Source organism: Carassius auratus, chromosome 7 (genome assembly GCF_003368295.1).
Source record: "Carassius auratus strain Wakin chromosome 7, ASM336829v1, whole genome shotgun sequence".
NCBI lineage: Eukaryota > Metazoa > Chordata > Actinopteri > Cypriniformes > Cyprinidae > Carassius > Carassius auratus.
The window spans coordinates 16939070-16952091 of record NC_039249.1 but is presented as its reverse complement, the minus strand read 5'-3'; the positions used below and the strand labels follow the sequence as shown (position 1 = coordinate 16952091).

At 38.4% G+C, this 13022-nt stretch overlaps 1 protein-coding gene across 14 annotated transcripts in view; it reads right to left on the bottom strand.

Annotated features, from left to right (window-relative positions):
- The window catches only part of dgkza (diacylglycerol kinase, zeta a), a 104511-nt gene that overhangs the window by 38179 nt on the left and 53310 nt on the right, over positions 1-13022 (bottom strand). For 4 of the 14 annotated variants that reach the window (XM_026267697.1, XM_026267698.1, XM_026267696.1 and 1 more), the window contains exons 2-11: positions 6481-7363; positions 5796-5904; positions 5168-5263; positions 3811-3888; positions 3656-3727; positions 2861-2917; positions 2281-2376; positions 508-576; positions 324-395; positions 109-225 (exon numbers count right to left, since the gene is read on the bottom strand). In XM_026267697.1, coding sequence (XP_026123482.1) covers positions 109-225; positions 324-395; positions 508-576; positions 2281-2376; positions 2861-2917; positions 3656-3727; positions 3811-3888; positions 5168-5263; positions 5796-5904; positions 6481-7304 — 1590 coding nt within the window. In that variant the 5' untranslated portion in view covers positions 7305-7363. The remainder of the gene's footprint in view (positions 1-108; positions 226-323; positions 396-507; positions 577-2280; positions 2377-2860; positions 2918-3655; positions 3728-3810; positions 3889-5167; positions 5264-5795; positions 5905-6480; positions 7364-13022) is intronic. The other 10 variants (XM_026267705.1, XM_026267703.1, XM_026267707.1 and 7 more) reach the window with 5 other exon arrangements.

Sequence of the window (13022 nt, the reverse complement as noted above, 5' to 3'; positions counted from 1 at the left end):
CCTAGAGGAGCTGATAGCACAGCCATCAAATTCAAATCATTATCTAATTCAACTTGTGGATGTTTTCCATACAACTGCCCAACAGAGAAGTAATGTGTAATGCTGTACCTGAGGTCGGCGAACCCGTATGATCCAGGTAGGAGGTACTATAACAGCAGCATGTGCTCCTAATGAACACGGTTCTTCTATCTGCTGCAGCATAAAGCATGTCACTTTATTATGATACTGCAGACAGACAGAGAAAGAGAGGAAAGTTACACGCATTTACATACGCTACAATACCAAAACACTCTAATGCATATACAGTATGCTGAGAGTCTTACTGCTTGTTTGCACCAGGAGCAGCTAATGGCTACAATCTCTTTACTGTGAAAGGCAAATTTCTGCTGAAACCCCTGTAGGCAGAGAACAGATTCTGTCATAAACTATAGTCTTCAATTATTTGACTTTTCAAATGTACATTTAACATATGTAATGTCTCAAACAAATGTGATCCATTATACCCACTTTCCCACACTGTTTGCATTTGCCCTCTTGCCTTCTTCGATGGACCCAGTGGTGTCGCACTATTGCTGGCTGCAAAAAAAACAAACAAACAAAAGAAATGATCTCATATAGATGTGCCATCAACAGATTATGATAATCTGTGCTAAAAATGCAACATCAAACCAGTCATTTTGTGGGTTTATGCTGTGGGGCATCAAGATATAATCTGAAGGAGCAGATAGCAGAAAAGAAATCATGAGAACAGAAAACCTCTGGAGATGTATTCAAAATGTCGGCAAATGAGTTGAACGCCACAATGAAATGCCTATGTGAGTGTTGGAAAATTAATACTTAAATACTTTGGGTACAAACTCCCTTAGACATACGAACGATCATTCAGATTTTTTTATGTTATAAAAATTAAGTCTAAATTAATTATATACATTTTTGCAGTTTTAAAGGGATAGTTCACCCAAAAATGAAAATGTGATGTTTTTCTGCTTACCCCCAGGGCATCAACGATGTGGGTGACTTTGTTTCTCCAGTAGAACACAAACCAAGATTTTTAACTCAAACCGCTGCAGTCATCGCTCTTATAATGTAAGTGGATGGGAATCACGGCTTTGGGAGTCCAAAAACTTACACAAACAAAACCAAATTAAACCCTGCAGCTCATGATGATACATTGACATATAAAGACACAAAACCATCGGTCTGTGCAAAAATCTGAACAGTATTTATCATTTTTCATCTCTAATTTTCACAGCAATGTCGGAATGGTTAGAACTCTCCTGAGTGCATCCTTCTCAACAGCAGGTGCCGGTTATTTTTCTTCTTGCATTATGGTGGATCACAGACTTAAGTGCATTACCGCCATCTATCTCTCAAGTGGACCATTGACACTCCTAATTAAGATTGTAGATAGAGTGTCAATGGTCCATTTGAGTGATGGATGATGGCAATGCACTTATAAGTCTCCAATCAGTCGTAAAGCAAGAAGAAGAAGATGCATCAGGCACCTGCTGTTTAGAAGAACTTGCTCAGAAGGACACACTTAGGACAGAGTTCAGACATTGCTGTGAAAATCTGAGGTAAAAAAAACAATATAAATACTGTACAGTTTCTTGCACAGACAAATGGTTTTGTGTCTTTACACATCAGTGTATTGTCATGAGCTGCAGGGTTTAAATTGGTTTTGTTTGTATACGTTTTTGGACTCCCAAAGCCGTGATTCCCATCCACTTACATCAAAAGAGTAATAGACCACAACGGTTTCAGTTCAAAATCTTGGTTTGTGTTCTACTGAAGAAACAAAGTCACCCACATCGTTAATTCCCTGGGGTTAAGCAGATAAACAACATCACTTTTCCATTTTTGGGTGAACAATCCCTTTAAGTTGTCTTTTAGGGTTAAGTGTTATAGTTTGGGCTTACACATACAGTATCTGTACCAGATGTGATGTGACTACAGAAAATAGAGTGAACTGTAATTCCTCTTATAATAACTATAATGCACTGTTCAGTTTCTGACCCACTTCCCACACTTGTGTTACTTCAGAGAGTACAAACAGATTTGAAACTTTTGCACAATGTCCATTTACATATACTAAAATGTATTTGTGGATCATTATTTATTTGTTAAAAACACACACAAAAAAAACACAAATCTAATTCTAACTAACTAGTTAGTTTGAAGTAACTGTAATAAGATTTATTTTAAAACTAACGAAATGCACAAGCCCTCATTTAGCTAAGTAAAGGAGTCATCCAAGCTGTGTGAAAGTGTGTGTGATACCTGTGTGACAGAGGTGTGCGCACTACACTTAACTGCAGCACCTCTCATTTGCTCCAAAGCACGGCGACCTCTGAAAGCTCTGCGTCGCCAGGTATGCTAACCCACCAAGGCAAGATGAGAAACAAGGAAGAGACAGGGAACACAGAGGGAGCAGAAGTGCAATGGAGAGATGTGGGATGGATTACAGCAGTGAGAGTAACAGCAGGGATGTGTAAAAAGGAAAACAGAAGGTAAAAAGGGTAAAAGAAAGATTTAAACAGCAAACAGCACCTGTCCATAAAGTGTGTGTGTAAAACAGTCTGGGGTCATTCAGACAGCTACTTACACATCTTAAACTTACAAATAACAGTGGGGAAAAAAATGAAGAACTTATTGTCTTAATTTTATTTATAAATATTAAAAATACAATGACAAAAAAAAAAAATTAAACGGCCTCTTAGCAGACTGCTGTTGGCTGTTTATATCGAGCTATGAAGGTTTTACAGTAATAAGTTTGACAGAATCAGAATACAGGCAAATTAGGAGAAATATAAAAAAAAAAAAAAAAAAAAAAAAGAAGAGCAAAAAAGAAGAAACTCACTTCCCGGATGTTCCGTGAACCGGACTCCCTGAAAGATGGTTTACATCTGAAGTTTATCTGAAAGAAAATGAAAAAATCTTTTTTTTTTCAATACGATTCAGTATTTACCCTAATTTAAACCCTAAGAATGAAAAATACAGTAGCTCATCAAAACCACAAACAGTTGGATTGTTTTCCAGAAAACATGTTCAGATTTGGAGATTCCCAACTGAGCTCAATGCTTCTAAAGAGGGAAAAATACATTATGGAATTTCAAAAGCGTGTTAGAACAGAGCAAAAACCAGAAGCACCACTTGCCTTTATGTCTTCTCGGAGTTTGTTAAAATGATTAGTGTGTGAAGTATGATTAAAATCATCCCTGATCAAACATCATTTCACCACAATCAGCCCCACATACCAGGCACAAACTGTAGAAGACACCAGCCAGATTCAGTACTGGAAACACACAATCTGTGCCTCCTGGATAAAATATAACTCCACCAACCCGACACTGACTTGCCCAATCACACTGATAGTGATTTAGGTAGCAATAAGAAACAGAATATGTCTGGCAAGAAAACCTTTCTCAATTACATGGTTAAAACCAGATTTTGTCTTCAAACCAATTAAGTTGAATGCCCCCTTCACAGGGTGGATGGATTGAGAGCTAAAGTGGCTCCAGATGTTAACAGGATTCGGTTATTTGGCTGTTCTAGGTTTATCAGGCCAGACAGTCACCAGTCTTTACTAAGATCAGATGTGTGAGTGATCTATTAGCCCCAGCCGAGTCTGAGAATAAGCTAGAGGGTTTCTCACTCTGAATGATGGGTCTTTGAGGGGCACCTCATCAAGCCCCTCCCCTTTAGGCGGAGTTTTCCAGTCCAATAACTGAAGGGAGGAACATGTATGGTCTGTGATGCAGTGTCAGATCACGACTCTACCTTTGCGTTTCCACTGGAAACAGCACTCACCTTTTCCAGCTGTTCAATGCAGATGGAGTGAACTACGATCTTGCAAGCAGCACACTTTTTCCGAGCAACAGACTTTTGCTGTGAAAACCAGGAAAAAGAGACTTTAGATTTACTCTGACAGGTGATCTTCACTTGGTACAAAATTAACCATCAAAAGAACTAAATCATGATTTAATGAACATCGTCTAAAAGCTGAAATTATGCAATGCATTCTGTAAGCCAGCCACCAGGGGGCAGCAATACACTAAGAGAGAAAATATGAGTGAAAAAGCAAAATGTTCAATTAGTAGATTCTCTTTTTCCCCTTTTACCTTCAATCTATTTCTATAGACGGTTTCATCGGGCGCACGCGCCTGGCCCTAAGTTAACTTCCGGTCTGTGTTGTGTATATCGGCCTGGCTGCGGTGCCTTCTACAAACGCAGTTAAAGTCAAGTGATGAGTAGACTGAAGTTGGGCTCAGGTGGGTGTTCTGTGGGATGTGTTTCCCATACATTTATTTATTTTTGGAGACTCACCACGATTTTAAAACTGATCGATTTTTTAAAAGGCTTCATTGAATAAACATGAGTAACGTTACGTACTGCACGTTTAATTATAATAATTCCTTATACTTCTATGTTTAAATATCAAAACTAGGTACGGGTGTTTTTATATCACTATTTCTGAAGGAAGACTAGCATGTTATTGTTGCGTTCAAGGATGAGCCGAGACAGCGTACTGATCACACAGCATAGCAGGTACGAAACTGAACTTTACTGAACACTCGCACAGTGTCAAAACCCCCTGCTTAGGGACGTGGCTCACTCAGTAACGATCTCACTAATCAGATATCACTACATCTCCCCTTCCCAAAACAATGAACTTTGTGAACCCCAAAGTGTTACTATTTGTAGAATAATAAACATACTGCAACTATTTTAACCAATTCTAAGCACATGCCATGCTTCTATAGTGTAAAATACAATTATTGCTTTAAGAACATCTTTTATCACATTTTTTTATTTCACATTACAGTACAATATCTTTTTTTTTTTTTTTTTTTTTTTTACTTTATTTACGCAGCAAACATATTTTGTTTGTCATCAAAAAAAAAAAAAGATCTACTCTAGAGGGTGTGTTGTCATTGTTTCTATTTGGAAGTCTACCAGAAGTTAAGTTAGGGCCACAAAAGCGTGCATGCGCAATAACGTTTGTTTATGTTGTTGCCGATGAAACCGTCTATATTCTCCATCAGCATTTTGCTGTATATTATACCATCTGTTATTCTCTCAAATCAAAAATTTGTCGAATGTCACTTTCGCCCCACTATGTACTCTCCTTGGTTTACTCACTCTTTCTTATAAAACACACACTCACCAGGGATTTGGCGTAACAGTGTTGTTCTCCTACGTAACAGAAGTCCCCAGAGACATTTGTCTCGAACCAGATGTGCTCTCCGTACAGAGCTGATTCCTGCTCAGATACAAAGCATCAAATTAAGTGTGACCCTGGACCACAAAACTTAAGTCTTAAGTGTCAATTTTTTGGAATTGAGATTTGTCATCTGGAAGCTGAATAAATAAGCTTTACATTGATGTATAGTTTATTAGGATCTGACAATATTTGGCCGATATACAACTATTTGAAAATCTAGAATCCGAGGGTGCAAAAAAATCTAAATATAGAGAAAATCACCTTTAAATTTGTCCAAATGAATTCTTAGCAATGCATATTAATAATCTAAAATTACGTTTTTACATATTTACAGTAGGAAATTACAAAATATCTTTATGGAAAATAATCTTTACTTAATATCCTAATGATTTTTGGCATAACAGAAAAGTCGATAATTTTGACTAATAAAATTTTTATTTTTTTGCTACAAATATACTCCAGTGACTTAAGACTGTTTTTGTGGTCCAGGGTCACAAATGTGAAACCAGAGAAAGAAACCGTAGCTCTATCAAGATGTGAAGTCTAGATTATTTGGGTTTGTGTTACTCACACTCCAGTCCACTGTGCTGCGGATTTCTCGGTCCGTTTCCCCCTTGGCCAACAGTGCAGCACTGGGCTGGCATGAGAGGTGCTGGAGACCGGACTTGGAAATGGCCTTCCTACAAACAAACATGAAACAGACAGGTCCCATAAAACATCAAGCAAAAATGAGAAACAGAAACTCGATGTATAGCCCAGATCTACACTAAACAAAACATTCATAGTACTGTTGTTTAACAGTGTGCGTCACATGTAAATCAAAAAAAAAGGAGAAGAGAGGTATTTCAATTTGAAAAATGAAAGTAGAAAGTAAAAATAAATGAGACACAGAAACATTGAAACTTTGTGTTCAGCTGCACTCCAAACTGACACTCATAAAATAAACCCACTGCTCTCAGACTCCACCAATCATATTTCTTCCATATTCAGTTCAATAGTTCACTATTGTTTCAAATGATCTGAAAGAATACAGGAGATGAAGTTCCTTACTAATCACATATATTGGAATTACTGTTGGAATGCTGAGGCTAGCGTTAAGGTCATTCACTTTGGGTTTTAAATTATGTGTTGCTGATAATAAATATAATATATGCTAACACATACCCACAGCAACAAAAAGTGATAGCAAAGTCTAAATAGCTCCTGGTACAAACGCACACATTAAGACATACAGCTGTAGTTAGGGCTCTACATACGAGAGGAACGCACTCCATGTGTCAATCTGTGGGTTGTAGTAAGTTTCCTGCAGTGTGTGTGAAAGACCGAGATCTGTCCAGCAAGGGGAGCTCGTCCTGTACAGTGTGACTGATCCTCGTGCTGCGAGAGAATTTCGTCTCCCTGCCCACAATCCACCTACATTAAACAGCCCCTGCGCCTGACTGGTCCTACGGTAACGGCCGTACAGCCCATAAGAGGCTGGGCTCCGGTAAACGGCCTCAGCAGGAAGTAGATGTGAGGAGTTTCGGCGCAGGCAACGTGGGGCACGGATGAGGGGGCGAGGCTGAATACTTTCACCCGGCATCAAACCCTGAGCCAACCACGTCATACACTCATCAGACTCCGACTCTAAGTCCATCACTGCTTGCTTGTGCTCCTCCTGGCTACAGTCACTATCCGAGAGAGAGGAGTACTCTTCTGCACTCTTATTCTCAGTTTCGTGATCTTCACTCATTTGCACCACGCTAGCCAAGAGCAGCGATGGGCCCAGGAGCTGGGCGTGAATGCTACGGTGTTTGGCAGCCTGTCTCCGTCGGATAGTGAACCGTGGGGTCAGGCAGGCCGTTGCGCCGCTCGACCTCCTCCTGGTGAAGTGTCCTCTTCGGTGTTGTATGACTCCCGGCGGCACGTTGCTGATTTGGAGCTGAGTGCTAGACCTGCGTCTCTGAGCCAGGACGGCTGACGGCAGGCCCACGCTGGAGCGCCGGCGCGCTTTACTTGCTGGAAGTGACACGCTGGAGCGCCTCGGGACGCTTGGCTCACAGGCTTTCCGCCTGAAACGCAGGCCAAACAATGCATCCATTGGACTCGGTGATAAGAGAAGATGCTAAACGCCACGACTGATGTCTTCCTCGGAGGATGCTGTGGGTGCAAGAGCGAGTCGGTCAGCGCACACAATACACAGACAACACACACATGAACAAATCTGGTCCGACTGTCTCCATCAATGCAGTGCTGTTCCTTTAACCTTTTTTGAAATAACAATGATGGGTTATGAGACCTCCACTAAACACTCCAATCAGCTCTATTCTTTACTATTCTATGCCAATCAGCTCTATTCTTCTCACCTGTGTGACTTATTTAGCAGCTCAGATTAAGCTGAAGAAAACCATCTCCCCTAGGCATCTAAAAACTCTGAATCCGAGTAAGCAATGAAACCTCCTTTAATCAGCAATGCTACGTACCTAGACGACATACGATAACAATTGATTCAGGAGTATAATGTGGTCATGATATACCTGACTGCTCTCAGGTAACATTACCTGGAGAAAGTGTATCTGACAGCGATATTTATAGAAGTCATCTACGCTCTCACTCTTTCTGATCCCACAGAGAGACTTCTCAATAGTGGCCCTAAAGGGATAGTTTACCTAAAAATCAAAAAATATTTTTATTTTTTTAATAGGGCCCAAAACAACACTTGACCCAAAGGATGTCATAGATTTCTGCAAACACATTCAGCATATTTTCTACCAACACAAAGTCTGACATGTTTACACTTTATACGGTGTGAGAAAAGCTACACTAAATCTCAATCTGTGTGGTCAGGCTGAAATGGATTTCCCAAAAACTGATTTGAATAGGATTTCAAACTACATATGAATATAGAAAGTAAAAAATTCTATTTCATGAGATCTTTTGAGATTCACACTTGCCAAAATATGATCCAATTCTTATCGGATATGCACAAAAATAGGATGCAGACTGACAGTCAGAACAAGGCCTCCAAACACTAACTCCTTAAACACATAACCATAATGATATCCAGCTAAATATGACAGATTAAACATGCTGTGGAATACTTAATGAATAAAATTAGATTAATGCTCATGAGACCTTATTCTATTGAGCACAATCACATGAAAAGGCCACCCACACTACTGTCCAATGAAACAGTCTCGTAACAATCTGTTATAATTCTTTATACATAACAAGAGATAATAAAAGCAGTGGAATCTAATGAAAAACTTTTTTTTTATTAAATACACTGACAATTGAAGTAGTACAGAGTAGTACTAAACTATAAACAGTGCTGGAAATATGTGGATTTATTGCAGACTTTATCTTGATCTTGTTTGAACTTAAAGTTTCGAAGTCATGTGAGCGCACGGTCTTGTTATCAGATTCCCACACTGTAAAAGGTCACCAGTGACTAACTGTTTGTCAAAAATACACCACATGACTGACACATTATTCTAAACGATAAAGAAAAAAGTCCTACTGTAAATATGCATTTTCCATAAACAGTCGGTGAATATAAGCATGACACTGTCAGAGTTAATTTAAGCAAGCTTTTAAAGTGACAGCTTAGTGCTTTCCTGGTGGATGATACTAGTGCGTGTCTCTCATAATGTGATGAATAAAGGCTACAAAAGTATACTGAAAAAGATGTATGCCAATCATATTATACGGTCATATGGCCTTCACAGGTTTATTCAGCAAAATGCTTGGTGATTTAAGTTCACTGTTACCAAGTTCTAAAAATGCTATTTAGTGCCTTAAGAAATCTGCTGAATAATCAAACGTGTAGATGACAGTGGAAGTACAATGTGTGTTTGGTTCTCAGTGCTAAGGTCAGCATAGGTGACGATTTCAAACTGTACCACTGTGTGAATTACGCTTTGAGAGGAAACTGAGGTCAGTATGCATGAACTGACAAAGGATCAAGAATTGTAGTACTTTGCTTTGTGTGGTTGTGTGGTCTTTACTGTAAGTTGGTACGGGCCTGACTGAACTGCAGACTCCACTATCGACAGATTTATACACAGATTTTGAACTATACTCCATTGCAATATTCCACCTATACCGTTCATGTTTAAATCCAAACCAGTAACAAATACAAACATATTCAACATATTTCCAGAGTATAGACTTTGCAAAGAGAAAGAACAGTAACGGTGAAATGACCAAACAATTAGTACAGATCTCATTTACTGTGAGCTTAGGTCTTTGTGAGCATATCCTCATTATTTCCATCTCCTTAGTGTTTTGTATTTATATGCTGCAATATTCCATTTCGGTTTTATACGCATAGGCACCCACTTTTAATTCTAATAAGAAAACACTGCCAGGTTTCATAATACAGTACATTATGAGAGTTTATGTTTACACAAACGGCTAGAATGTCCCAAATGATCCAAAATGTGTTGCTGACCTTATATAATGAGCTGATATTTCATCTACTGCACTCCAACAGAGAAACAGAGAAGTGGAGGCACAGAGAGAAAGAAAGCGTGCAGGGTTTGCTCAAAAGGCCGCCCCCGTGGCCTACCTACAACAGAGAGTGTAAACTTGCTTCAAGGGAAAACACAGCTCAACACACACTCAAAGGTCTGTGGGCTGAAGTCAGCAGAGAAAGACTAATTAGCTTTTGGTGACTCATGTAAGGTAAGGCTGTTAGACCAACTTGTAACTGGAAACTTGACTCATTAAACTTAAAAGCCTGAGATGAATTCAAATAACACAAACTAAGCGCAGAAAGGAACACAACGGTACTTATATTTTTAGCTCTGAGTCACAGAAACGGCTACCTGGTGATACTCCAGAGAGACAGAGACAGAGATACAAGAATTCAGCAGCTCTTTTCTTACATTTTTCAAGGAACATACACATTAGGGCTAAACAATTTGGCCCAAAACTTGTATTGTGATGATTTTGTCATAATACATAATGCAAATGACTTGTATTGAAATGTAAACGTTTAATCTCAATATGAAATCATCTCATATTGCTGCCACTAAAACATCCATGCAGAAGAACAAAGAGACCACTCATTGATGCCAACAGAAAGAGATACTTTAAGAGCCTGGATATACTCGCTAAAGGAAACTTCTCAGACCTTTTCAGTGTCCACAGTGAGCAGAGTGGAAAAAATGTCTTTGCGTTTGCCATTTCTCTTTGCCACAACTACACTCACACTGTTGTTTTTAGGAACCCAAATCTATTCTATATAATTCTATTAACTATACTCATTAAAATTATAGTAATTCTACTGTAATTACTGCACCGTTACATTTTACTTTTTGTAATGGCAGAAATTTGTTGCCGAACACTGTTGAGCTCCACACAGACATGCTCTTTCTCTCGTCTCTGGTACTAGCTCTAAAATGATACATTACCACCTCGGGTGTGCCTTATTTTTTAATAATTCAACAGCCAGTTGTCAATTATTTCTTAAATACTTACATCTTTAAGCAATAAAACCTTTAAGCTTTTATTTTGGTGGAAAACCAAGGGGAACAATGTGTAATAAAACACGCCGCACACAATGTATGTCTGAATCCAGCTTTACAGCAGCGTGTACTGTAAACCGAGCCGCTGAAAACACATTTGACATGCAAAGAGCAGCACATCACTTTAAATTAAACAGCTCATCAAAATATTTTGAATTAAATTGCAGTCTTTTGCAATTTGATAAATGCACTAAACCAAACTAAAAAAAATAAAATAAAAAAAAATAAAAAAGAATCCCAGTGCGGTACAGTGAACATGAAAACATTGACGTCTGAATGTCTGATGCTGCTACATACTTGACCCTGTTCACAAAAAATAACACAAAATGCATCTGGTCACAGGTGCAAAATGCAAACAATACTGCAAAAAAAAAAAAAAAAAAACCTTTTCAGTCATAAGAGTTTATGACCAAAATATTGGTGAAATCTTGTTCATCTCAAGTCACTTATCGCAGATTTTAAACCCCTAAAAACTGTCCTTAAATTCTCTCTTAAGGAATGCATAAAACCACTATCCCCCCATCACATGCAAACAGACATCCCTGTCAGTCTCTTAAGATGTCTGATAGCACTTCACCATGCTTTCATTTATAGATATGACCCATGTGTCTGAATTCATTCTGCTCAATTGACTACACTAGTCTGCTCATTTGACGATAATATTCAGCCTCCAAGACTGTCTGCATGTTTAAGTCCACTTGACTGCATAGACAACTCAATTAACTCAATAGTCTGATATATTCAGACTGCAAGATTGTCTGACTACAACACCAACTCTTCACAGTTGTCTAGAAGATTCCATGTGGTGCTTAACACACGTCAAATCAAACTGACCACTTTCTGACTGGTACTCCTCTACCAGAGTGGAAAAAAACCTAATATATATATATATATATATATATATATATATATATATATATATATATATATATATATATATATATATATATATATATATATATATATATATATATATATAAATTAGTGCTGTCAAAATTAGCGCGTTAACGCATTCGATTAATTTGAAATATTTAACGCGTTAAAAAAAAATTAACGCAATTAACGCGGTTGCAGTTTTTTTTATTTCCAGTTGTGGCCTATGTGTGTTCAACGTGCAAAGAAATATGGATAAGACCAAGGAAGGACTTTTAGACGGAAAGTTTCAGTATAAAACTCTGCCGGATTACTCTTCAGTCTGCCACAAGACACATTACTCTTCATTTAGTCTGCCACAAGAAACAGCAACATTAAAATCATGAACTCAAATGTCATTGTTTAAAAAAACTAAAAAAACAATGACTGTAACAGTGCGTAAATCAGACCTTTCTGTAACGCTAACGTTAATAAGCTTAAACAAAAATAACGAAATAATTGTGTAGCGGAGTATTTTTTGTACACAGTGCCGCGAACTGTCAATCACTCCTGTGCGCGTGCATCACTGTCCTCCTCAGCTGCAGCAACTTGCGCTCTCTCTCTTCATCAAGCTTTAAAACAAAAAGGGGACAAAAAGATCATATTGTCTTTGTGCATAGGCTATAGATTAATTAGATAAATGAATATCAAAATTTGTGCCTTGCCGTCTACGGTATTTTTTTAGAACTTAGAAAAAAGATGCTGCAGCCAATGAGCAGCCAGCGGGGGCTGCAGGACGACTCAACCTCTGCAGACAGTTTTTAATGTTTATCAGACAATAAATACTCAAGATTTTGCTTTAGTATAACTCACAACGAGTTTCACACACCTTCTCCGGCCACGTTGAGTTGTTGACACTTAACAGTGGGAAAAGCGACACATGCGCTATTCACTTGTATAATTTAAGGGTGAATGGGTAATGTAGTTTCTGCTCTGGGTGGGATGAATTAGGAAGCTTGCATTGTGAAGGGCGCTCTGAAAATCGGCAGTGCAGGTAAAAGATTAAAACCTCTATTAAAACAGATGTCCAAATGAGCGTACCGGTACGCTACAAGCACGTTCTGGGCGCACGGAGAGGTGGCGGTACGCTCAAGAGCTATATTTGGAAGTGGCCGTACTGAGTACCTGTGCGTACTGGCCCACTTAAAGCACTGGCAATGACTATACTTTGGAATTTTTTTGCAGTCCACTTAGAATTCAACATGGAAATCATTTTTGTTTTTTATTGGCATTGATTGTTTTGAAATTCAAATGGTACTTACATGCCTGTGTTTTTATTTCTGTAATAAATATGGCTTTCAAGCCAACAGTTAATTTGGAGGATATTGATGGTTTATTGCAGGTATGTTGTTTACATGAGAAAATCTGTTACAAGT